Source organism: Phaeodactylum tricornutum, chromosome 6 (assembly GCF_000150955.2).
Source record: "Phaeodactylum tricornutum CCAP 1055/1 chromosome 6, whole genome shotgun sequence".
Lineage (NCBI taxonomy): Eukaryota > Bacillariophyta > Bacillariophyceae > Surirellales > Neidiaceae > Phaeodactylum > Phaeodactylum tricornutum.
This window is the reverse complement of record NC_011674.1, coordinates 940598-965765: the sequence shown is the minus strand read 5'-3', so window position 1 is coordinate 965765 and position 25168 is coordinate 940598. Positions and strand designations below refer to the sequence as shown.

Here is a 25168-nt window from a genome sequence, read left to right as displayed (position 1 = left end):
TTAGTTCAGGTGTCACTCGTTAGAATGTCCCATCCATGCCGCGTGAAGCAAGATAGCCGCACGTTTGAGGAAGGTAAATAAGAGAATAGATAGTCTGGTAGTGGTCTGTCCACAGTTCGTTGCTTTTGAACCCTGATTCGGTGCTAATTTCGGGGGCTGTTGATTCGGAACCGCAAAAAATGAGCGACCCCTGTTGTCTCCAACTGACGGTTACCAAAGCAAACGCGGCTCAAGTCTTTTGGTTCGCCAACGTGCATTGGCGTCTGCTATTGTCTTTTCGTGCAACATTATGTCAAGTGGTTTAAAGAGAGTGAAAACGGCACGCTTTAGCGTTTGGGAAGTCGCCGAAGGAGCCAAGCTAGCGAGTGCGACCTTCCCTTCCACCACCATGGCAACCGGTGAGTGCTTGTATGAACGAAACGTTGCTTTTCACTGCACTTCCAATTTCCCAATGTTTGACTTTAGCCTTACACTGCAAATCGTATGCTGTATCGTAATGTAGAGGCCAAGAAGGTCGATCCGGTCAAAAAGGTAGACCCTCCAGCCGGTGCCGTAGCAAAGAAAGGTTCATCCGTCAAAAAGCCGGAACCAAAACCTACTCGACCGTGGACCGAACCGTTACAGCAGGATTTCGATCGTATCTTTTCTGTTGGTGAAGAGTGTATTTCTGGACCAGAATTGCAAACTCTCTTGACTGCCAAAGGTCGTGGTTCGGAGTCGACCGGATTCAACCTCTACGATGGCTTTGAACCTTCCGGACGCATGCATATTGCCCAAGGGGTGTTTAAGGCAATGAACGTAAACAAATGCACGTATGAGGGCACCAACGCGACCTTTGTCTTTTGGGTCGCCGACTGGTTCGCGTTAATGAATGACAAGATGGGTGGCGATTTGGAAAAAATTCGGACGGTAGGACACTACTTGATTGAAGTCTGGAAGGCAGCAGGTATGGACCTTTCCAACGTTGTCTTCAAGTGGGCTTCGGAAGAAATTACGACTCACGCTGACAAGTACTGGCCTACGATGTTGGACGTTGCCCGAAGATTCAACGTCACACGCATTAAAAAATGCTGTCAAATTATGGGGCGCTTGGAAGGATCCTTAACGGCGGCGCAGATTCTCTACCCACTCATGCAGTGCACGGATGTATTTTTTCTGAAAGCTGATATTTGCCAGCTGGGCGTTGATCAGCGCAAGGTTAACATGCTGGCTCGAGAATACTGTGATGCGGCTGGGATTAAGCACAAACCTATCATTTTGTCGCATCATATGCTGTACGGTCTCAAAGCTGGTCAAGAGAAAATGTCCAAATCTGATCCCGACTCGGCCGTGTTTATGGAGGATTCTGCTGCCGACGTGGAGCGCAAGATTATGAATGCCTACTGTCCAATCGTTGCGGAAGTTGCGGCTGGAGCTACGGATGGAGAACCACTGGATGCTGGCAAAGAGTCGATGCATCTCAAGGGTGATGGATTGAAGAATCCTTGCTTAGACTATATTGAGAACATTATTTTTAGTCCTCCAGGCGCAACCTTCTCGGCTGGATCAACAACGTTTCAGGATTATGGTGCGGTAAGAGATGCATTCTTGTCAAAGCAAATTTCGGAGGACGAGCTGAAGCGGGGATTGATAATCGAGCTGAATCGACTCCTTGAGCCAGTTCGTTCCCACTTTGATACCAACGAAAACGCAAAAAACCTGCTGTCATTGGTACAGCAGTACAAGAAGGAATCAGCCTCAAGTATTACGGAAAAAGTGGTACGGCGACTGAACTTGGTCGAGCTCAAAAAGGTTCCTGCCGGAGCCCATCTCGTCTTTGCTCCATTGCCATCCGGCAGCCCGACGTTGCAGAGCGCTATGGATGTCTTCACACTACTCCAAGCTGCAGAAGATCGCCCTTGCGTCTTGCTGCTTTCAGATTGGACCGCACGGGTTTGCAATTCGTGCGATGCTGATCTTAAAGTCATCGCAGCCTATCACTCAGTATTTGTGGCCTCGCTCAAAGCGCTCAAGCCACGTTTGATGGAAAATGTCCAAGTGCTCCTACAGAGCGACGCCATCCTCGCCGATCCGTCCAATTATTGGATTAGCGTCATTAATGTTGGTCGCCATTTTATGCTTGACGATATCATGGGCCCTTCCATGAAAGATTCCGAAGGTGTTGGCAGGGTCATTGGTCGACTGATGCAAGTCGCTGATGCGGCCGGTGTAGAGCCCGCGAGTATCGCCATGGCAGATTCCGAAGACACCAAGATTGAGGGCAACCTCGTGACGGAATTTTTCGGAAAGAAGCTTCCCTCGTTGTCGGCTCCATCCGTATCGTTCCGAACTCTCCCGTCTTTACGCCTACAGCCCGAACGGGAGTCGGATGCTTTGAGGAACGAAAACGATGAGTATTTCTTACTAGACGATCCCAAGGTATGAAACACTAGCATGCAGACTCGGACAAATGAATGGAAGGCACGGTAACTCACCGGGACGTAATTTCTTACTTTTGTATAGATCAGCGGCAAATCGAAATTGAAAAAGGCCTTTTGCGAGCCCGGCAATGTTACGTTTTGTCCTCCCATTGCTTTGGCCGACATGTTTGCTCTAAAGGGCGCAAAGGGAGTTTTAGAAATTCATCGATCGCCGGAAAACGGTGGCGACCATATTTACGAAAGCGTCACGGAGCTGGAGAAGGATTTCGCGGACGGCTCGCTGCACCCGAGTGATCTCAAAACGGCTGCGATTGCCGTCATGGGAACTGTTATGGAGGAGCTGGCGGCTGGTCTCAAGGCGGACGGGGACGCCATCAAGGCTGGCAAAACGCTCAAGGCCTTTCAGAAAAAAGCGGCTAAACAAAAAAAGTAGATAAGAGTCGCGTTTAGTGGTATAGTCAGCATCACCCCAAAAGATGGCAACGGTGCGTGCTACTTTATCCGTATCACAGGTTCTATCCTTTTTTACGAGGCCAGCTCGTTTCCTGAAACCCGTTCTACGGGTGCCCTGTTGGGCATTGTCTGGTTTTGGTAGTACGCGTTATACGACTCCAAGCAGACCGTTGTCTTCCATCCATTTTTGGTGGCGTTTGGTGAGAATATGGTTCCTCCAGCTTTGAGCGCCTCGACCGGACTCGACAGGCCAGTGTAATCCTCCGCATCCACAGCGCACCCTCCCGTCGGGCGTCAGTTCGGCGTCGTAGGGCATGGTCGTTTCGTCTTCCATGAGTAACGAGCGGACGGATTGATGGTGGGCGTATGCTGGATGTGGTTGTCCAGAGCTTTTGCGGGGTGGCGAAGGCTTTTGGTACTGTCCAGCCGTGGCGCGGAGGGGGGCGATTTTGGAATGGTGCTGCGGTGGAGCAGGGGCGGTGGCGTAGTCCAAGACGGAAGACGATTGGTGTTCGGCCGACGCTGTCAGGGTAGGATTATAGTCTTCGTGATGCGTGTGTGGTGGTGGATGTCGGGGTTGCATGGCCGCGTGATGCGCCAACAAGGATGCGTGATGATGATGATGCGGCTGATGGTGGGGGAGTGTATTGTGCGACACAAAATCGTTGGACATGGCAAAGGGATCATGATTTCCGTTGGACATGGCGCCGTTGGCTTCGGTGAGAAAGGCGATGTGTGTATGACGAATGGCGGCGAGATGGGCTTCGAATTCACGGACGAGGTAAAAGTGCTTTTCTTTGGCCCCCTCGGGTGCGAGGATCGCACAGCGTGTCCTGGCCAAGGCTGCGTTGACTTCGGGACCAATGCCGTGTTTGTTCTTCAAGCCAGCCTTGGTAAGAATTTCGAGTTCGGGTTGCTGTACGTGTGGTAGAATGGATGCGGTTTTCCCGCAAAAGAGATGAAGAGCAATGTCGTCCCGAAAGGTGAGCACCGCCGGTGCGGCAATGGCGGCGGCGGGATCGTGTTCGACGGGCAAGAATCGTAGCAAGGGGCGTCCCTCTTCATCGGCACGTCCGCAAATTCGACAGACGAGTGGCTGGTGGGGTTCCGGAGTGTGACTGAGGTCATCCACGTGATGCTCGACGTCGGGGTGCGACTCGATATCGTACGGAGAGGAATGATCCGTAGTGCTTGTGTGAGTTACAGTCGCAGGCGTATTCGCATTCGTATTGCGATCAGTAGTATCCGTATTCGAAGACAGCGTTGCGTCAGATATGTTGCTCTCCAGAAAATGGGGAAGTTGCGCATGTTGCTGGAGATGCAGGGGCTGCGGATCCCCAAGGTCCTCGTCTTCGTGGTAGTCCTCCCCGGTATCGTGCAAATGGTGCGCATTGCCGTTCTTCAGTATCGCGTCATCATCGTCGTCTTCGAGATTGACATTGTCATCATCGTCGTTGTCATCATGATCGTCTTCGTCGTCGTGTGGTAAAGATGAGCTTTCCCCAATGGCATCATTCTCCGACAATGCGTTGGCCGCGGCTTCGGCTGCAAAGGCCATTTGATCTTCGTCCGATGCAGTAACTTCCGACGTACTCATCGTGTGTCCACTCCCCAATTCTTCCAAGGACTTTCTTTATGATGCGTGGGAATACGTTCGTAAATGTGTTTGTGTTTGCGTGTGAATATGTATGTGTACGTTTATCGAGAGGAACGAACGAATATTCACGGAAATTACGGGAGATATGCGATGGGTACGAACGAGCCTGACACTTGGATTCCAAACGGTACGGAACGACCAAGTCCAGATCAAGGTAAAGGACACTTGGTTGACTTTTCTTCTTACAGATATAGAGGAGGTACTTTGCTGACAGCAGTGAGTGAATGGTGTAGTCGTAGGGAAAGCTATTGTAAAATGCACCGACAGCGCGTGGTAGGCGTAGATAATTGCCGTGTGGCTCCGTTGCGCGTAGCTACCGGTAATTGTGGTGGTAGTAGTAGAAAAAATAATAGTTATTATTATTATCAGAAGAACGATTGTACGGCAAGATAGCGCGCGGCAAAAGGCCAGAGACACCACACACGGACCCGACCTCTCGTGCGAACACCAACCTAACAAGCACGCCATACTTGCACCGGTATGCCAACGATTTGATCCGCCGTGGACTGGTTTGGAAATGATCAATCTCCGGGTTGTCCTTAAAGTCAGTTTCACAGTCAATGCGGAAGAACGCAGTCAGGACCCTGCCAGCCATTCCACGGCCTTTCGAGACTTTGAAATTTGGATTCTTTCAAAACGTTGTTCTAGAATGTCGCAATCAGTAATTTTCAGACCAAGGACATGTACCTGTGTTACATTACCGAGACGAGCCCGCATGAAAATATGCAAGTAGGGCTCCAATATCCATAAGTCCAAAGCAGGAACTATGCTAATGACTGACAGAGAAGACTATCACAACCTCAGTCACTGCCAAAGTATAAGCGGAACTTACCCACACGGATATCAAGCAATCCAGGGAAAGGTTATATGACTGCATATATAACAAGCACAATGGATGCTACAATGGAACGACTGGTATTCAAAAGACCAGCATCTCAACACTGGAAGTAGATAGAAACGGGATGTGAAGCAACTCACAACTTAGAACAAGGTAACAAACGGAACTGTTACATCTAGGTTGGGCAGCAGAAATGGATATTCTACTGGGGACAAACAAATATTTGCACACATGTGTTGGTCTCACCAGTCCATCTTCCCAGGCCCTTACGCTAACGTGGACAAGGAGTGACCCCTACCTCAAGAGAAAGATTGTGTTGAAACGCCAACTTGGTCCCAACAATGAATCCATCCCTTGTATTATCCAAACACATATCATTGTGTACCAGGCTGTGTCCTACTTCAAAGCCAGCTAGTTTGCCAGCTTGAGAGGTAGGCAAATGAGAAGCGAAACACACCACTTGTCAACAACTTTTCCGGAAGCCCGCATTGCATCCTGACATTGTCAACTCAATACACCCAATAAATTCCCGGTAACTAAATCAAAACCTTAGCGGTTACAACATTGTTAACACACACGCTGGTGGAATTGAATTAGGGAATGATCACACGGTGGACACTTGTACTCAGCTACCACTGGAGTTGCTGCCAAACACACTATGGGTGGTCAGCCAAAACTGCACTCCCCTGGTGCAACAGTACCAAAGATCCAGCCACCTGATGAATCCGTTATACAATAAGGCTACAGTAGTGTCGGTATTGGTGTAATGTCAACGTCCCAGACAACTAAAATTGACGAGACCCATACGGAACGGGAATCACTTGATACGGACAATGCTATTGGTGCGTATACGTAATGGACCCGGACCAACACCCTGTGCAATCACAGGAGACCACACGCCATCATCAGTCTCTCCTTTTTAAGTCTCCCGTGCAGAACATCTTGGAATGGGACCCTTCCAACAGCGCTTATGATTGCCGCTGGTCTTTGTTTCCCCGCCAGTTCAATGGAAATAGTGCTGCTCAGCTTCATGGGCATCGTCTTACAGGCCCAGTGGAACCTTTTCGATCACTAAACAGCCTCAATCACCAGCAGTGTGTTTATTGGGGCGCTTCTTGGTACAATCACACTCGGGCCGCACGGGGACCGCATAGAACGCAAACCCGTCTTCACCGCCACGGCGAGCATCATTGTTTTTTTTGGGTTGGCCACGGCCGCCGCCACCAAATACCATACTTGCTGATACTGTGCTTTCTCGTCGGCGGCTTGACCGTATCCTTCGATTTGTTAGCCGATTCATCCCCGCCAGTCACCGAGGAAGCATCCTGCTAATTATTGAATACTTTTGAACTTGGGAACACGCGTGTCTCCTGTGTTGGCCTCCTTTACTCTTGGTCAGGACCAATTGACGGACAACGACAATGACGGTATTGACGATGACGCCATCGGTTGGCGATGGTTCGTGATCCTTTGTGCCCTCCCCTGTTTGTTGTCCGTCCTGGTTGGTCTCGCCCACGTACCTGGATTTCCACGCTGGCTGGTCTCGCCCACGTACCTGAATTTCCACGCTGGCTCTGTTTACAAGGCCGGTACGAGCAGGCTCTGGCCGTACTGCGCCAAGCTGCCGTGCACAACGGTAAAGATCCTATGGGTCTCTTTCGGCTCGGTATACACTTAGACAGCTGGGATAATGGAGACCACAGTTCTTACTCTGACCTGTACACTCCGCGGTGGAGAAAGACGACAATCTTGCTGTGGATCACGTTGATTGGCCTCGCCTTTACTTCATGCAACCGTCCTTGTCGATACATTGGTCTTTTCGAGAGAACATCACCAGCAAAAGACGAACGACAGGGATGGGGAAGACATTCTGTATTCATTTGACCACTGGGCTATTTTTGCAAGTGCGTCGTCGGAGACTGCCGTTGCGACCTTGATTCTAGGATTCATCGATGGAGCCTGATCGGAATTGCTTTCCTGGCACGAATGTTTTTTATCGGCGGAACGTGGGAGCCACGTGATGTCTACGGCCGAAATCCTCACCACCGAAATTCGAAGCACCGGAAAAAGTGCCGCAAACGCGGTTGCGCGAATCGGTGGGGTCTTTAGCCACTTTCTGATCCGTAGGGACACCCCATTTCTGACGATTGGATCGTTCGTGATTGTCATACGCTTTCTAGCAGCCGCCACGGCGTGACATTTGCCCGAAACTAGAGGAACAGCGTCTCCCATAACAAAATGGTGACTTATGAACTACCTCAAACGTCGGGCGTTGATCCCATACGCCGGGAGCGAACGGTAGACTGTGCTCTCCGAAAAATTGGCGTCCGTTCCGCCAAGGAACGATCAGTATCTTCGTCCATGTCCAAGTCATTGTGTTCCGGTAAAAGACCACCAAGTTCGATTGCGGCGCGGTCCGAAGCATCGCGGAGAAAAGCATCGTCACGATTGGAGCTCGCTCCGAAAAGGTCAGCAGACGATCCATCTTCGAACCATGCTACCCCATCCACGCAGGGCACATAGTTCGAATACTCTTCGTACAGCGACAATAACGTGACTAGCGCAAGTTGCAGCACCATCCAAGCTGCCCAGTACGGTTCGGCCAAGAATTCGAGCAATCCTGCGGACCAGAGCGATCCCACTAGAGTTCCAAATGTGACACTAGTGATGGCGTGTCTCCCCATGGACAATGTCGTCAATATACCCACGGCCACAAAGTAGGTCACCGATGGTTCCATCAAAAAGAAGGGATTTCCGAAAAAAGGCAATACTTGCACAGGAACGTTGGGGAAATCAATTCGAAACAACACAAGAAGAGCAGCCATAAGGACCGTCAACGTTCCCATGGTCCGGTATGTCAAAACCTGATGGACACTACGGCTGGATTCCAGGTTTGTTTCGGCAACTTCGACAACATTGCTTGTCATCCGAAGCAAGAGGGAGTTCAAAAAGAGCTCGAGCAGGACTCCCAACCAAGCAAGAGCTATCCAAACGCATATATATTGCCCCGCAAAGTCATTATACAGTGTTTCCAATGCCCGACACGACCACAATACATGCGAGTTGTAGACAAGTAGCGTGATGCCACTGAGCTCTCCATTAACGAATGCCACCCCGGTGAAAGCTACTACTTGTCGCACTCCAGAGGACGCGAAAACCAAGACGGGAACATTGTTGGTTCTCTGGGTAGTAGACAAACCCTCGCGTGTGCGCTCCAAAGATTCATTCGTTTCCAAGTCTGTTACAGGAGGATGCGACAGCAGAGCAATCCACCACTGATACCAATATTTCTTTTGAACCAAAGCATGGTAGGATGTCAAGGTTTTTCGGCGACGCCATTTTCTGTTCCATTGGTACACCCATATAAGGTGTACAAGTACAATGAGAAGTATAGTACTGGGGTAGCTTTGGTACGGCGATGCGGCTGCGGAGTCGCTCGGCAGGATTTCGTTGTTGCCACTGGCGTTGTGCGGGAACACGCTACCGGTTTGAAAAAGCAGGGCAGTTTCTTGCCGTTTCCTGTCACGCAGCGCGTCCGCAATGAAATCGGCGGTACTCCATTGGGTGGTATTGATGTCGACGGTTACGTAGGTATGATTCTTGGTCTCGAGATGCCGCGTTCCAGTAGGGTCCAGCTCCGAGATGTCGTCGTGACGCTCCCCAGAGGTGTTTTGGAAAGCCGGAAAAACTGGATCCCCTTGATCGAGCGAACTTGTTGCGGGAGGTCGTGTTCGACTTTGTATTACTGACGAAGAATTGCTCGTTCTGGACATCCCCAAGAATCGCAACTGGGTCGGGTAAGAGAAAAATGGATGTATACCGCAAGGGTGCGAAGGGCCATCCTAAAATGTTTCGTTTCTTCACATGTCAGTACTTTCGTAACCCTAAACCTAAATCCTTTGTGTGGGGCTTTCATTCCCGTAGGGGGTCGTGACTCATCATACGAGTCCGAATCCGCTGACATTCTTTGCTCTGCGCATCCCCCTTGTCGAACGCTATCTCCACGTTTGTTGATCCTTCGCCAGCGTCCCACTTTATTCCTCGGCTCTCCTTGTGGCACTTTCGCACAATCGTGTTTTTCTCTTCACTACCGCAACCTTTCTTTTGTTGTCAAGCAAAGAAGCCTTGAAAAACTTTGGGCCAACACCAGTTATCAGCCATAAACTTCTTGATCGATACCAGTAACATCCACGGCACCATGTCCAAGATTCCGGGATCCGCGCACATGAACATGGGCGTTGGTGGTTTGACTATTCTCGGCGGCGTCGCCGGTTTTGCGCGCAAACGTAGTAAAGCAAGCTTGGTCGCCGGCCTCGGTGTGGGCTCGATGCTGCTTGGTTCGAGCTATCTGATTGTCAAGACGGATCAAATCTACGAAGCGCATCTACTGGGCACTACCGCCGGCGGTATTCTCGCGCTGGGAATGGGAAAACGCTTCGTGTCGACGAGGAAGGTCATGCCAGCAGGTCTGGTCATGGCGCTTGGTGCCGTGACTTGTGCGTACAACTTCAACAAGGCGCAAGAATGGAAACCCACGTAGGATGAGATTTGTTACATGTACGGCGGGTGTCGAACTCCTTTTTCCGTGCTCGTGCGACGTTTGTATTGGAAAAAATGGATGCGAGGCTGGTAGGAGGTCGATGTTGTGCCGGTAACGAAGTAGATATATATATATATATATATATATGCCAAGGAGTAGACCCAGTTTATCGGTTCCGATACCGGTGGAGAACTTCCTCGCTTATGTGTGTTGTGCATGGGAACGCAATTCTTAACAAAACGTTGCAGGCCCGTCCTCGCTGTGTCGTCGCAAATAGAATTTTGCTTGGACTCTGCAGTAAGCAGACGGTGAATATTACCGGAACCGGTCCGCTGACTTGAAGTACTCCATAGCTCATAGTTGCTTCCCATTGTCTTGCCGTCTTCCGGTATTTGAGCGGTTCAGTTTGACAGGGGAGGGCTGTGGTTTATATTGCAAATGATACTTTGATGGCACGCTGTCGTTTCCCCCACCGTGTGACAACCCTCCGATTGGAATCCGCACAAGGTTATTTCGGAGCAGATACAAACGGTTAATTGTGTGGCGTGTTTTTGTGTGAGTTTATGTTGACCACAAAAAAAGGAAAATCACGGAACGGCATCGCCCAATCTAGCCACTGCCATTAACTTATTCCAAACATCGGTCGTACACGCAACTATCTTTTGGAAAAACGACGTGCAGCTAATAAGAGTTCGTGCAACGAAACTGGACCGATCAATAGGTAAAACATTGACAAAACAGCGCTCGAATGGTGCAGGTATAAAGAGAACTTTCGACGCTGTTCCACCAAAAGCCGGCAGACGAGACGATGTTTGTGGTGACTACAGTGTTCGATACTATCAGGATTCCTCCGCTGCTATTGTCTATGCCTACCGTCCAGGCTGTTCACAGTGAAATCGACCAAAAGTATCCCAACCGTGTGTTGATGGACGTGGGTTTGGTGGTGGGCCGGTACGGTGAATGTGCCAGGGTGGGACACGGCTTCTGTGTCTCGGGCGACGGAGGAGCACATCACGAATGTGAATTCAGATTGATCGTTTTTCGCCCTTTTGTAGAAGAAGTGTGCTTGGGACGCATCACCAAGAGTACCGCTGAAGGCATCCACGTATCAATCGGGTTTTTCGTCGACATTTTCATCCCTGCATACTGGATGCTAAGGCCAAGCCACTACGAAGAGAAATCAGGATTGTGGATTTGGACACCCAAGTATGACGATGACGAAGAGGACGCAGAAGACGAGGCCGATGATGCTGCCAGCGTCGGAAATGGTGAAACAATTGGTGACGCTGAAGCTGAAAACGCCGCAGTCTCAAAAATCAAAATCAAAGCGGAAGACAACGGAAGCGCATTGCTTGCTATGGCAACTGACGAAGTGGTAGATGAAGCAGAAGTGATAATTGAAGAAGAGAACCGATACGAGATGGACATTGGTTCAGAAATTCGATTCAAAGTAAAGTCTATCAACTTTACCCAAATCACCAACACCGCCAAGGGCATGCAGGCAACGACCACTACAACATCGCACTCTCGCACGGCATTCAAGGCGAGCACTACTCCTTCCGATGAGGATGTTGAAGGCCAGAAGATTCGGAGACGATCCTCATCTGTTGGACTGGACGAGAATCAGGCCCTACCCCCGAGTATGCATATCGTTGCTTCGATCTGCGAAGATGGCCTCGGCTTGACAACCTGGTGGGCTGCGCCTGTTGAAGACGATGACGACGAAGACATGAAGGAAGAACCCAAACAAGAAGAAAATTGAGTTGTGCAAATTCGTTCGGTTGGTTCAAGACTAATATGACCGATGTGTTCCAAACGACATCCATGCCGGGACTCCATCCGATCACTCGATTCTGCTGATGTGACGGCAAGGAAGAATCGCTATTGCGCGGTCGGGAAGCATTTCTGTCGAAAGTCTCTTGTGGGAATCTTTGCTTTTCCAACACCGTTCACTGCTTCTAGATCGGTACCAAGTACCAACCGTATTTGCAGATAACCCGCAGCACAAAATTTTGACTTGAGGAATAGTAAATGGGTCAAAGCTAGAAACAAAGCGTCTTTCGTATTTTCACAGTCAGTTACGTTACATTTTATTAGGGGAAACCTCCAAACCACCGACTTTTTGCCACATTTCGGTCTGTCTGTGCGCACGATACAAAATCTCGGGACCAAGCAAAAATGAAATGGGCAATTCCGTGAGCTAATTGAAAGTGGAAAGTATATCATACCCCTTCTGGTAGTAGAGCAACCAAAATAACACAGTGGGTTCATTCTCAGTGCACGATGGCAAAGGCTAGCAAGAACAAGACGCGAATGCGAGAGGAAAGCAAGGGGGCCTTCCGAGTAGCCAAAGAGGAAGAAGAAGCATCTATTGGTGGCTGTCCTGAGAACAATAATCCTGTGCACAAGACTGTCGACGAGGACAAAACGCCACAGGAAAAAGGGGGATCGAACAAGTCTTCGACAGTAACGGGGAAGAGCATCATTAACAGTGGAGACGCCGAGTCATCGGATGAAGACGACTTGCTCGAAGCAGCAGCCGCCTGGGCGGAGGGAGACGACGATGACAAGCAAATGAAAAACCTTAAGGTGCACCAATCGAACACCAAAAAGCCGCCCCAGAACAAGAGCAAACAATCAAAGGACAAGTTGTCAACTTTGAATGATAATACGGCGACTGCCGCAAGCTCGCTTTTATCGGAGACTTCGCCAGACAGAATGTGGTCGCTACACATTACGCAGTTGGACTTTGACACCACCGAGTTCGACCTGCGTCAACATTTTGTCACGCGAGGATGCGCGCTTTCGTCCATTCGACTCGTTTGCGATCGCGGATTGAACGGCAAGAAACTGTTTCGGGGAGTTGCCTTTGTCGATGTCCTGGACGAGGAGTCGTACAAGACGGCATTGGCCTTAGATAAAAGTGATATGTTGGGACGCAGAATCAATGTGCGACCAACCAAGACCAAGTCCGAGTTGGCTGATATTGTGCAACGTACCAAAGAGATTGTAAAGGAAAAGATAAAATTGAATTTAGAAGAAATGGATGAGCGAGAGGCTAGCGAAAAGTCGCATACGTCGCCAAATACGGATAAGAAGAGATCGCGAAAGGACAAGCAAAGAGATGGAAAGGAGCGCAAACCGAAACGTCGCAAAACCGAAATGCTAAAGTCCACAGACGACAATACGAAAGGCAATGCAAAGACAGAAGCGGTAGTTCCCAAGGATGCAAAGCAGGCAACAAGAGGGGTCAAGAATCAATCTCCCACGGGTTCTAAAACGATTGGCAACATAGATCCGAACCGAAAATTGTCGAAAAAGGAACGCAATCGCAAAGCAGCCATCTTGATACAAATGCGAAGAAGAAGATAGTGTCTTCTATAATTTATTTGAACTCTGTACGTTGTTGCCATAAGCTACATGCTCTCGTTTTGTGGGAACCAGAATTTGACTGCTTTGTCGAACGAAGTTGTGATGACAATATCCGACGTCTGGCTACTGTAAATGGCACGAACGGGCTGTCCGTGTCCTTCCAAACGTTCGACGACCTGCGCACTGGCAATATCCCACACACAAAGACAGCTCTCGTGCTGTGTGTTCCCCAATAGGTAACTACCGTTGGAACTCCATGCGATCTTGGGTTGCGAGAATCCATCATTCTCATGCCCGTACAGGTTTCGAATCTGTTTGCCATCCTGCACATCCAATACAATATTACGGGAGATATCCGTGGCGAGTGCCAAGTACTTGTTTTGGTATAGAGCCATGTCCATCACGGCAAACGATACATGATCTTCGTAGCTTGCTGTACCTGGCGTACCGGCGTTGAGATTGATTTTGGTTAAGCCAAAGTTTTTGGCGATTTCAAAGTACGACAGGTACGCTGTACCACGAGCGTAGCAAATAAGATGGTCGTCACTGAAGATCATGGATTCCACAGCACCGGGCAAGTGCAGGCTGGTGACAAGCGAAACGGAAAGCTCCGAAAGTTCCATACCGGTACGCTCTACTTTGAACAAGTGGACCGTTCCATCTGCGGAACTAGTAGCTACCAAAGGTCCCTTCGGCGACCAGACGACGGCACGTACGTACTTTTTGTGATGAAGTGTCTTGGGGAGTCCAGTCCGCTTCAAATCAATACCATTGCTTCCCGGTGAAGAAGAGTACTGCACAAAATAGATGGATCCATCCATGCACCCCACTGCCAAAATGCCTCGTAACGTCGGTGCAAAGGCTACGCAAATTACAGGCGCTTCACAGCCGATTCCAGATGCAGACTGCACTACAGAATCGGGACTTTCCGATGGACTATAAACCGCACCCCAGCCGCATAGCATCAGCTGACCATCTGCTCCACCAGTGGCTAAAACAGTATCATCCGGCGAAAGTGCGCAGGTCAAAGGATTGGCGGGGCCATGCAAATTGCGGAACGTTACCTCGTTTTGTCTTGGGAACACTCCATTCCCAGAGCGAAAAAATGCCTCACCATCGTTTGCCTTTTCAGTTTCCATATCACTGCCCGAATTTCCTAATGCAAGATTGGAAAAGGACGGTAGGGCTGCCTCTTTACGGTAGATTTCGACTTCCACTTTCAGCGCTTCATTCTCTACGGCCAAGACTTTAACGCGCTGCGCGAGCTCTTTAACTTTCGCTTGCAGTACACTGTTTTCGGCGCGGGCTAGTTGACCACCAAAGAAGCACAGCAAATCGAGAATTGCAGGCAAATATGTGTGGTAAGAAATTTTGACGACGTTTGTATTTGTTGGAAACGGGGCATCTCACTTTCTCCTTCTTCCTGTCATTAACCCAACTTACTTGACGTCAGCTGGTCTTCTGCGCCTAAATTTCCTAGTAGATCCATTATACGAACAAAGTATTGTTGTTGCGAATACGAGGGGGTTTCTAGGCAGCTTCGATTATGTCGCCATGGTTGACCGTGAGTTTTATGTAAAATTTGTGTCGACAACTGAACTGTGCCTCCTACATTCGTGTTTGCGGATCTGACAGTGAACGATGTCACTGATGTGAGTGTCACTATCGTTCGGCAATGTCCGATGTGGCCCCATTGTGTCTCATAGGCTATGAATAATTTTTCCTAGCTAGGGTAAACGTCCAATACATGAAGGAAAGGGATGCATCTTAAGTTGTTTTGTTCCTTCTCGCTCCCGTACTCCGCTTAGCATTGTGGGACGTTTTGCCTGTGTTCCATTTGCCTTCCTGTTTCCGTTCCGTCTCAATTGTTGTTGCTGCGCCGTATGTATCCTCGCCGCCAGAATGCTTTGGATTTTTGGCGTCCCCGTTTTGGTCCACAAGCTTCCCCCAGCGATTCCGTTTCGCTTCTTTCACTCGCAGCTCAACTGGACCATGCGCAAACACGCATTTGTTTTTCGTTTTCATAGGGCAAACTGTACCCATGCTTGCATCCCAGTGATTGCAAAGCCGAGTTCGAAACTTTGGGTCCTCCGCGCATCGAACTAAGTTTGTGTCTCGCTTTCGAAGACTTAAATCGGCTCGGCGAGTCCATTCGCCATCCGATCGACTCCAACCCCGACAATTGAATGCTTTGGCGGCTGTACTGCCTTCCCACACCACTACAGTTTCTATTTCTTGACCGGACGGACCTTCACTTCCAACGTCGGTAACTGATGCTAGTTCAGGCTTGGACTGCAATCCAACAAACGTAGTAGGTTCTTCTCCTTCCAGATCTGGCTTGATACCATTGGTGACTATAGGCGCCTCCGCAACTTTATCCTCACGTATGGAAACTTGAGTTGAGTCCGTCCCGTTCGAGGATCCCACTGCTGGTGTGGCGTCTGAGTCCTCGGCAGATGTAAGCTTGGTATTTTCTTCGATTATGCATGATGAACGTTCATCTTGGTATATTGTACTCTGGCTCAACGGCGTTACATCATATTTCATTGCAAATGAGTCATTTAATGGGAACAGACTCCTGCAAATATTAAAACAATGTGCCAAGAGTTTTGGAAACTTGCGATCAAAATAGTTCATTAAGCCATCCGTGTTTGATCCCATTTCGAGCCTCAAACGCTCTGGAAGCTCATCGAAATGATGGTGCTTGTTGCGGATCAGCCTCAATAGGTCTCTAATCGATGACGGATCGTACGTGCGAAAGCGTTGGACGTTGTTCACCAACTCGGAATCAAGCGTACTATCCCAGGCCGTACCGACCACGCTAGAAGCGTTGCTTTCGATCGCCAACATTTTCGTAAGGAAGGGAGATGAAGATTCCTCTCCCATCATGCCTTCGGTTTCTAGTCGATCTGAAAAATCGCACAGAAACAAAAGCCGCCGTTGGGCGTTCCAAAAGAAGTGGTGCTCGCAAACCTGTTTCGCCGTCGGACGTGAACTTGGAATTCTCTGGATCATACGCTGGACGAGATCGTGCGCATCAACAGACAGTTCCTTCAATGCCCGTGTATTTGGCCGGTTGTGCATAATATTTGCTTCGCGCTCGTACCATTCTCCGAATGGATGCGAGCCAGGAATCAGCATAGAATAAAAGATGCAACCCAAAGAAAAAATATCGACGGACCGACTGGTTCGCGCGTTTGGGTTCACATCCAAAGAAGAAATATCTGGGTATGATTCGTTTAGCGCACTGCTCCCGTCCGAACGGACGCTTGCATCAGATGGTAGTCGCAGCGCCATTACTTCTGGTGCTTGCCAACCAACACTGCCAGGTCCTGCACCAGTAATCGAAGGTTGTCCCCCATTCGATTGTCCACGTAAGGAAACTTCGCCAAGTGCACTGGCGCCGTAGCTGCTTTGACCCATGAGCTGCTTACCGAGACCCATATCTGATATTTTGGCTATATAATCGCCGTGTTCAAAGATGTCAAACACTGACGCCATGCTTCTACCGCTGCGTTTGCGTTTCCCTACTTTCGCATCCGCAAGCAAGATATTGGCAGGCTTCAGGTCTCGATGCACAATGCGTAAGTGGTGTAAATGCTTGATCCCTGACGAAATTTGTAGCAGCACGTTCCGCGTTGCACACAATGCTGAGCATGAAGCCGCGTATATCATTTCCTTATGGGGCGTTTGGTCGAAACGATTCCGCAGGGTTCCAATTAAATCATGAAGTGACAGATCACAAAGCTCCAGCGCAAGGTAAACGAAATCGCCACGAATTTCCTTGAGAAAATATCGAACTACGTTTGGATGTCCATCGCTTTCAATCAACAGCGATATTTCCCGATCAGCGCTGGCATGATAGGCTTTTAACATGCGTTTGACAGCCACCTGTCTTCCTTCCAACATTCCCTTATAAACGACTGTCCCGTGCCCGCCATACCCAAGAATGACATCGTCTTGGACTTGAATGATCCCGACCGTAGTAGGGCCACTACTTGTGTTGGAATGAACTTCGTCATTCACAAGCTCTTTTTCCTTGTGTCGCCTACGCCGACCCAACTCGAACGACAACAAGAATAAACCAATCAACGTTGGAGGAAACCACCAGCCAAGAATCTTTAACAATCGCCGGTATTGTCGACCATCCTGCTGCTGGTTCTGATTTAAATTGTAGAATTGTTCGGGTGAAACATAGCCAAAGCTGGGATGGTAAAATGGCACAATAGCATGTTCATCAACATGCGGCGCCGCTTCCGATAGAAAGGAGCCCCCCGGCCCCCGAGCAAATGGATCATTAGAAAGGTATCGGCCGGATCCTCCGACGAGACAACTTGGAAAATTGGGACCCCCAGCGGCGCACGACTTTTTGATTGTCTTCGATCTGTGCTGTTCGTATTGGAGATTTGAATGTTGGCGTGCAGATATCTGTGATACTATGGTGCCGTGATGTTTGCTTTGTGAGTGACTTGAGAATGATGCTGTTGATGCGCCTGCTGCCGCCGCTGAAGACGATGACGACGACGAAGAAGCTGTCGCGGCCAAAGAAGGTCGATGTATTACAGCGGTAGGCGATTGTATTGTTTGAGAACCTCGTCCTGCTAAAGGCATAGCAAATAGCTGACCACCGTGTTTCAAGGAGCCGACAATTGGCTGTAGTGGGAGATCGTCTCCATCGGACGGCGAGCCATTCTTATGATCACCTCCGTTCCGTACCAGTTCCAATTGACGGGCAATTTCTTGAGACACGTACTCGACTGAACCGTGAGGGGAGACAGCATCAGGAACAATATCCACTCCAAGACTACGACCAGTTGCGGTATCGATGGCAAAGGCGATAGGGGCATCAAATGTTTCGGTCGCAAGCCACGTGATCAAGCCAGTCTCCGTGTCTCGTAGCGCGACATTGCCGTTAGGAGTTGCTACTACAGAAAGTGTATCGTGGTTCGATCCCGATTGCGAACCAGTAGCAGTCTGCATTCGCCAAAAACGCTGGGGATCTATGCTAGTCGATGTTTGCATTTTTCCCTCCTGTTCTGTCGTTTGATCGTCATTGATGTCGTCGAAATCTTGTGTGGACACAGGGGGGCGACGTTCTATTTGGTCATTGGAATTGTGAATGTTGTTCTCACCCGTACCGGTTTCGATAAGCATCATGTCATTAACACTTTGCAGCTCGGCGGTGCGAAACTGCACATCCACATGCCCCGATCGTGGATCATGGATCGAAACAATGTGGTCGACTCGTCCCATCCACACGATATTCCGATCCTTCCGAGTAAGGTCGTTCGAATACTCCGCCATGGCGTGCGGGGTCGCCACAGACATTGCTTGCAGAATTTGCCCGGTGTCTCCGTCTATGGCGAAAACGATTGACTCTCTCGTACCGGTATACACACTTCCACGATTGTCGACAAACGGCGATCGAGCAACAAGGTCGGCAACATTGGTCGTCACAGTGACGTCGATTTCATCATTTACCGACGTTGCCGTCAAGTATACGTGACCATCAATGGAAGGAACGGCCATTGTCCGGCCTGCAGTAGTCGTTGTCGTTGATGATGTTTGCGTAGTCGTCGTCGTTGTGGCCACCAGGGGATCGAGTAGACGCGAAGTCGGTGCTTCCGACTCTCTATGGTGTTGTTGATCTCGAGACTTTTCTTGATGCTGCTCGTATCTTGGAAAGATACCGCTTCTCGTAGAATCTTCCGTCAAGTGAACGTTTCCTGATCGTTTCCACAATAGCTCTCCGGTTGCTTTAGACAAGCCCGCGACCGTTCCGTCTACGGCATTCACAATGATCACGTCTTTTCTCCTGTGGATTGACTGAGTTTTGGACTCCACTTCCTCAGTATTTTCTCGAAAAGCTTCTTTCCGTGCTTCCACGGAGCTCGCAAAGGCTGTGCCAGCTGTGTCGCGGTTGACGAGATGAGAAGCATCCAAACGTGTCGACGGGACGGCTGTTCCAGATGCGGTGTGATCGACTGTGCTCGCATCCGCAAAGGCACGCTGCGGTTGTCGATTCTGCTGGAACAACGCAAGACCCAGTACTAAGCAAGACTGAAAGAACATGACCTTATGTGACCGGAGTCTCCGCCTAGAAGGAAGCTCAACTCGTGGAATTTCCGGCTCCAGGCGGTGCCGAGCGGTTGGAAGTACCCCCATTTAGTTGTTGGTTATGCACCCTTTTAGCGTTCTTCCATCCACAAAAAGTGCACGGGAAAAAGGTTGTGTTCTGTTCAGGTAGGAGGGCCTGGATAGAATGCTCGGAGGCTGGCTGGCACTAGGCAGCGTTTAGCTTGACCGGCAAGTTCTTCTGTGAAAGGTCAATAGTTAACGTACCCTCATGGTCGCGACTGGTTGACGCGAAACTGTCTCGTGGCGATGATGACATACGATAACGGGTCCGTGTGCTAACTATCCTGGTGAAACAAGTACAGTCGCAGGCCAGACTTGTTTCGGAACTGACAGTGAAATTCAAATCAGGAAACGTGACTTGAGACCTTTTCGGGACAGACTGACGGGTTTCCTGCAGACACAGCACAGGAAGACTCACCATCTTTCCTACTCAATGCTTCCCATCACAACAGAGGCCAAACCGACGATGATGAGAGTGATCCGCCAATCTACTCCATCTCGTAGTCCCCCAACGCTGACCATTCTTTCCTTGTTACTTTGCTTGGATATACCTGGATCTCAAGCGGTTCGACATCCCGTGTCTGCTTTCTACGGCTCACCCTCGCATCACCGACCGACTACGACGACAACCCTTCGAAGAAAATCGAACGACTTCCCCGCGTTTCCGTCGGCACGGAACCAAACTCGGGACAAAACAACGACAATAGCCACAACACTCAAAGCGAATCCATTCGAAAGTATGAAAACTTGGAACGATGGCAAAACGATCGCGATAGAGCGCTGCGTCTTACCCCTCGACGCTAGTCTGCACAAGGGGTCCTCGGGTCGAGTAGGGGTGCTGGGCGGGAGTGCCCGCTACACGGGAGCTCCTTACTACGCCGCAATGGCTAGTTTGCAGGCCGGAGCGGATCTAGCCTTCGTCTTTTGCGCACAAGAAGCGACTCTGCCGATCAAATCGTATTCGCCAGAACTCATGGTGGCACCCGTCTACAGCGCATCCGATTTCGATCCGGTTGTGAAGGAGTACTACGATCTAGCAGAAAAAGAGGACAGTATTTCCGTTGAAGACTTTCTGGAACAGCACGATACAGCCCAGCGGTTGGTGGATGATATGGTGAATGAAATCGGCGACATGCTTCCCAAGCTGCACTGTCTCGTAGTCGGACCAGGCCTCGGGCGGTGTCCGCTCGTCATGAAAGCAGTGGCTCGCGTTTTGGAATTGGCGCGCTCGCAGCAGCTCCATCTTGTGCTTGATGCCGATGCCTTGTACATGATGAGCTTGCCAGTCTACCGATCCAGTTTGAAAGGTTATGACAGACTAGTCTTGACGCCGAACGTGGTCGAATACCAACGACTGTTTCCCAAAAGTGAAGACAACAACGGTGAATCGATGGAGGATGCGAGCGACGAAGAACTCGCTGCCGCCACGATTGTAAGAAAAGGAGCAGAAGATAGGATAATCGTGGATCAAAGACAGGTCATGTCCTGTGGCGAAGAAGGAGGTCTGAAACGATCGGGTGGGATCGGAGATGTTCTGGCTGGGACATTAGGGACCTTTACCTCCTGGCACGCAATCTTATTGGATAGGGAGGCAGTGAGTACAGAGGATCTCCCTCTATCTTGCTGGACAGCCTGTTGTGCCGTCAAACGGGCAACTAAACGTGCGTTTGACGACAAGCGCCGGGCTATGACGGCTCCCGACGTTTTGCATCATTTGGGGCAGGCCCTGGATGAAATGACTAGAGAGGACTAGCCGACAAGATCAATTTTAAACATAGTGTGTATAATCAAGCATATGTTACAATATAGGTAGGTTTCTCTTGTTTGGTCAAATGGCCCGGGCTTGTCGTCCAATTTGTACAGCTAGATTCAAGGTTGCCTGTCCAATATCCGACGGGTGATAGCGTGATAGCTCGTGTGTTTCAACGATAGACAAAAAATCTAGCTGGCATAATAAAAAAGCGAACACTGTCTTGACAGTGGAAGTATTTGCAGATCGATAGAAGCGAACGCCCCGTCAGAACTTCATTCCAAACAAGACGTACATTTTACTGACACGTTAAACCCGACACCAACAACGTCCGGCTGAGAAGCTTACTGGTGTAGTTGTAAATGAGAACAGCAGTGATTTTGCTATTCATTGTAAGCCCTGGTCCGATAGGCCCAAAAAAATTTTCGCGAACTTGTCATTACTCGAGTTCGGACGACCAAAGATCAATCACATGAATAGTGAGCTTTCTGCTACAGCTATGAAAATTCTGCAGATATTGCCGTTCTCCACATCTTTTTTGGAAAGCCAAGCATCGGACCTGAGCAATGTAGTGAACCAGGTCACCGAATTCTATTCGTCTTCTTTGAAATATGGTGACTACGGGTTGGCTACACTGGCATTTATTGCGGCCATCGTAACAGTGCCGTTGGCCTTCGTCAACCATCACTATTCTGACTCGGTACGTCACGTCATATAGAGTCGTCAACCTCCTACCCTCGACACCGCTGGAACTAAACCACGGCTTTTTGACCCCGTTCTGTAGGTCGGCTACGGTTACAGTATATTCTTTCAGGGGCTCTTTTTGCTTGCTTCGTTTTCCTCGGAGCCCACTTGGCTTGGCAACGCCTTGGTCATCGCCCTCATCCTGTACGGGTTTCGGCTTGGTTCTTACATGCTGGTGCGCGAATGGTCTGGCTATAAACCTTGGTTGGACAAAGATCCTGTTTTAAAGACCGGACGTTTGTGGTGGTCTTCCCTGCTGGCGGTTATGTTTGCAATGATGACAAGTCCGGTTCTGTACTCTCTACGAAATCCACCAGGACCGAAGCTCCAGCCGTCACTGTGCGTGGCATGGATAGGTACCACGATAGCTTGGATAGGACTTGTTTTAGAAACGGTAGCGGATTATCAAAAGTTTCGGATCAAACTACAATATCAAGAGAACGAGAAAAACGACGACTCTCCTCGTCAAATTTTCCATGGTCCTGTAGCCGGAGTATACCGGCTTTGTCGACATCCAAACTATGCGGGAGAACTACTATTCTGGATAGGTATCTGGACAGCGGGCTTACCCTCGTTTGCGAACTCCATGTCGGCATGGTTGTGGGCCACTACGGGCCTCTGTGCGGTAAGCAGTGTGATTTTATTCGTGGCGACGCCTCACGTCGAACGGCAACAAGCGCAAAAATATTCCGGACAATTTCTATACGAGAACTGGAAACGTGAGGTCCCATCCGCCGTATTTCCGTGCGGCTCGTGGAGACTACCCTCGAGAGAACCGGAACGAGATATTGGTAGTTTCTACCAGTAATAGAGGCAAAATTGCAACGCGTAAAGAAATCTAAGGCCGGGGCAGTAAAAAACTAACTTTTCGTATAATCATACATATGCACTACGCTCGAAATGATTTAGTTGAAATCTTCCTGGTAGGTTTGATGGAATTCTTCGGCAGACTCAATCATAGCCCTGGCTTTCTCGCAGGAGACTTCCTTGCTCCACTTGGAAACGGACAAGTCCCCGAACCTGTTATAGACCGTGGCGGCAAACGCTCCCAAGCACGATCCAGTTTGAGGATCTTCCAACATGATGACCATTCGGTAGTTCATGCCGGCAACAACCTGCTGATACGCCTTGGCAACTTTCATTTTCGGAGAGCTTGTGCTCTCCATCGACTGCTGCAGCTGCGGAAGAAAAGAATACGACTCTGTGGCTTCGGAAAGCTTGGACACCGCGAACGCCGCGGAAGACTGAACGCCTTCATCGGTGAGATCTTGGACAGGGGAGTAGCCTCCGGGCATATTTCGTCGTTGCATTAATTGAGGTTTGTCGATAGTAGCAGATGTGGAAGAAAATGAGAGCGAGACGAAAAACAGAAAAAGATGCGACAAGAAGACTTTCATGGTGTATTCTGCAACTCAGAGTTCTCGGTTTTGTGGGATCAAGTTGTCGCTGTATGGTATGCGGGCACGGTCCAAGGTTTCTGCCGCCCTGCTTCGAGCCCTCTAAAAGTAGGTACCGCCGTATCCAATTTGGGTCGTGATGACAAAAGAAACCAGTCGTCTTTCAGGAATTGCTTTCACGATGGTGAGGTCATCGTATGACATTTGTGTCGTTCTCTCCCTCCGAGAGCTATACGAGACAATCGTCTGCTTGGTAGAATGACCCAGCGGATGATATATATCTTTTAATGAATCAGGGACATATACTTCTTGTGCTTGAACAGAAAGGCAATGTCTATATAATTTTGTTATGTGATGTCTCAGTAAAAGAATATATAACGAAACAGAGGATAATATGCCCGTTGAAATTCCTGCACTGCCCCAGGGGTAGCGAAAATGTTCGATTTATGACTTTCTCTGGCATTTTTGGCTTGGGCTAGAATGCCCTTGAATTGTATTTACAGTACGAATGTCGAAATTATGGCTGAGCATAGTACCAATGAAAAAAAGAGCTTAAATACAAAACAATAAAAACGTATTGGGCCTCCTATTATAAAATTTTGTTGAGTGCATGATGGTCAAATAAGTTCTAGATTGCAATAAGGCGCTTTTCGACCACTTTCATTTAACAAAATCGACCGCCTTTAACGACCAATAAGATACTGGACAATATTTTGCCGTCACATTGCACAATTTCTAGCGGCAACGGATGGCATTTGAGTCTTTTCGAAAGATGCGGGACAATTTGTGTAGTCGTGGCCACAAAATGAAAGGTCAAGACCTACTAATTATACAACGGAAAATTGCGAAAACTAAAGAAGACTCCCTCCTTTTAATGACTGATTTCCAGCCTTGGCTCTAGGTCAGCATCCGATACCGTGAAAAGCCTACCGTCACGCTCATTGAAAAGGCGGCGTTTCTCTTTTAGTAGTCGTCCCAAATTTGGCCCCTATCCACACAATTTCAGCGAGGACCTGCTCTTCAATACCGTAATCTTCATTGCCTCGATCTTTTTACCTTCTATCACTTCACATTACCAGTATGAGCCAAGTCGCTTGCTATTCAGTCTCTGTCGCGGCTCCTTGGGACGACTTGGACTTCGAAACCAGCGATTCGATACTTGCTGATGTTGATGTTGACGACGATGATTTTTTCATTCAACTCGACGAGACGCATGAATCGATAACGACGTCTTTGGATCTCATTTACGACGAACACGAACCTTATCTCCCTATGCATGAAGGCACTCCTTCATACTTGAACGACATCGATGATCGGGCCGTGTCTCCTGCCCCCGATCAAATGATTTCCTTCAGTGACTCGGCTCATCGTGTGACCCCTGATTTGACGCCAAGTCATCGAATCGAAGTTTCCCGGATGGACGAGCTCAAAGAGCAATACCGACGAACTTTCAAGAAGCTGGCGAAGTCTATGCGTCAATCGGACGCCACTCGCTCCATGATCAAGCGCCAAAAGCGCTTAATGTCTCCCACCGTCTACGTGCAAAGCAATGCTGCTGGCGACGATGAAGACTTCTTTTCCAGTCCTCGCTGTGTTGCTCTCGAGGCGTCCCGACGAAAACTCTTCCGTCTCATTGCAAGCAGCTGATAAAGACATTTATTCTTTCAGTGGAATTCAACGATTTCCATTGTGGCATTCTTGCTTGCCCAGTGGTCACTCCTGCAACAAGAGATGCAGAGTCAGTTCAGGACTGGATCGCGCATTCTGTTCGGCGTTGCCATTGTACCAGATATCGAAAACCATCGTATGAACAGTGTTCGTTTTTCCTTCACCACCAGAGTTTGATTTGGCAGTGTTAC

At 49.2% G+C, this 25168-nt stretch overlaps 11 protein-coding genes across 11 annotated transcripts; 7 read left to right on the top strand and 4 right to left on the bottom strand.

Moving 5' to 3' along the window:
* Window positions 1-266: 266 nt before the first annotated feature.
* On the top strand, window positions 267-2853 carry PHATRDRAFT_45368 (predicted protein; the record flags this gene model as incomplete). Its single annotated transcript, XM_002179512.1, has 3 exons — window positions 267-398; window positions 503-2418; window positions 2503-2853. The coding sequence occupies exons 1-3, from the start codon at window positions 290-292 to the stop codon at window positions 2851-2853; spliced, it is 2376 nt and encodes a 791-aa protein (XP_002179548.1). The 5' UTR covers window positions 267-289.
* A 168-nt stretch (window positions 2854-3021) lies between these two features.
* On the bottom strand, window positions 3022-4769 carry PHATRDRAFT_45367 (predicted protein; the record flags this gene model as incomplete). The annotated part of the gene is made up of 1 exon (XM_002179291.1): window positions 3022-4769. The coding sequence occupies exon 1, from the start codon at window positions 4468-4470 to the stop codon at window positions 3022-3024; it is 1449 nt and encodes a 482-aa protein (XP_002179327.1). The 5' UTR covers window positions 4471-4769.
* A 2340-nt stretch (window positions 4770-7109) lies between these two features.
* Window positions 7110-9141, bottom strand: PHATRDRAFT_45366 (predicted protein; the record flags this gene model as incomplete). Its single annotated transcript, XM_002179290.1, has 1 exon — window positions 7110-9141. The coding sequence occupies one exon, from the start codon at window positions 9139-9141 to the stop codon at window positions 7627-7629; it is 1515 nt and encodes a 504-aa protein (XP_002179326.1). The 3' UTR covers window positions 7110-7626.
* A 425-nt stretch (window positions 9142-9566) lies between these two features.
* Window positions 9567-9908, top strand: PHATRDRAFT_35050 (predicted protein; the record flags this gene model as incomplete). Its single annotated transcript, XM_002179511.1, has 1 exon — window positions 9567-9908. One exon carries the CDS (start codon window positions 9567-9569, stop codon window positions 9906-9908), a length of 342 nt encoding a protein of 113 aa, XP_002179547.1.
* Window positions 9909-10495: 587 nt separating this feature from the next.
* On the top strand, window positions 10496-11977 carry PHATRDRAFT_19835 (predicted protein). The gene is made up of 2 exons (XM_002179510.1): window positions 10496-11166; window positions 11494-11977. Exons 1-2 carry the CDS (start codon window positions 10717-10719, stop codon window positions 11668-11670), a joined length of 627 nt encoding a protein of 208 aa, XP_002179546.1. The 5' UTR covers window positions 10496-10716; the 3' UTR covers window positions 11671-11977.
* Window positions 11978-12191: 214 nt separating this feature from the next.
* PHATRDRAFT_35048 (predicted protein) lies at window positions 12192-13280 on the top strand (the record flags this gene model as incomplete). Its single annotated transcript, XM_002179509.1, has 1 exon — window positions 12192-13280. The coding sequence occupies one exon, from the start codon at window positions 12192-12194 to the stop codon at window positions 13278-13280; it is 1089 nt and encodes a 362-aa protein (XP_002179545.1).
* Window positions 13281-13324: 44 nt separating this feature from the next.
* On the bottom strand, window positions 13325-14833 carry PHATRDRAFT_45364 (predicted protein; the record flags this gene model as incomplete). The annotated part of the gene is made up of 2 exons (XM_002179289.1): window positions 14724-14833; window positions 13325-14586 (listed from the first exon to the last, which is right to left on the bottom strand). Exons 1-2 carry the CDS (start codon window positions 14767-14769, stop codon window positions 13325-13327), a joined length of 1308 nt encoding a protein of 435 aa, XP_002179325.1. The 5' UTR covers window positions 14770-14833.
* Window positions 14834-15809: 976 nt separating this feature from the next.
* On the bottom strand, window positions 15810-16955 carry PHATRDRAFT_11633 (predicted protein; the record flags this gene model as incomplete). Its single annotated transcript, XM_002179288.1, has 2 exons — window positions 15810-16579; window positions 16790-16955. Coding segments are annotated over 2 exons (936 nt in total), but the record flags the coding sequence as incomplete, so codon positions are not given.
* A 3202-nt stretch (window positions 16956-20157) lies between these two features.
* On the top strand, window positions 20158-21225 carry PHATRDRAFT_19831 (predicted protein; the record flags this gene model as incomplete). The annotated part of the gene is made up of 2 exons (XM_002179508.1): window positions 20158-20433; window positions 20515-21225. The coding sequence occupies 2 exons, from the start codon at window positions 20158-20160 to the stop codon at window positions 21169-21171; spliced, it is 933 nt and encodes a 310-aa protein (XP_002179544.1). The 3' UTR covers window positions 21172-21225.
* A 237-nt stretch (window positions 21226-21462) lies between these two features.
* Window positions 21463-23330, top strand: PHATRDRAFT_45361 (predicted protein). Its single transcript, XM_002179507.1, has 2 exons — window positions 21463-21868; window positions 21953-23330. The coding sequence occupies exons 1-2, from the start codon at window positions 21641-21643 to the stop codon at window positions 22718-22720; spliced, it is 996 nt and encodes a 331-aa protein (XP_002179543.1). The 5' UTR covers window positions 21463-21640; the 3' UTR covers window positions 22721-23330.
* A 1059-nt stretch (window positions 23331-24389) lies between these two features.
* Window positions 24390-24956, top strand: PHATRDRAFT_35042 (predicted protein; the record flags this gene model as incomplete). Its single annotated transcript, XM_002179506.1, has 1 exon — window positions 24390-24956. The coding sequence occupies one exon, from the start codon at window positions 24390-24392 to the stop codon at window positions 24954-24956; it is 567 nt and encodes a 188-aa protein (XP_002179542.1).
* Window positions 24957-25168: the final 212 nt, after the last annotated feature.

Coding starts and splice junctions, on each gene's coding strand:
- PHATRDRAFT_19835 (XM_002179510.1), top strand. CDS start 10,717: ATGTTTGTGGTGACTACAGTGTTCGATACTATCAGGATTCCTCCGCTG. Junction 11,167..11,493: donor AGGCCGATGATGCTGCCAGC/GTCGGAAATGGT, acceptor GAAGGCCAGAAG/ATTCGGAGACGATCCTCATC.
- PHATRDRAFT_45361 (XM_002179507.1), top strand. CDS start 21,641: ATGAATAGTGAGCTTTCTGCTACAGCTATGAAAATTCTGCAGATATTG. Junction 21,869..21,952: donor ACCATCACTATTCTGACTCG/GTACGTCACGTC, acceptor CCCGTTCTGTAG/GTCGGCTACGGTTACAGTAT.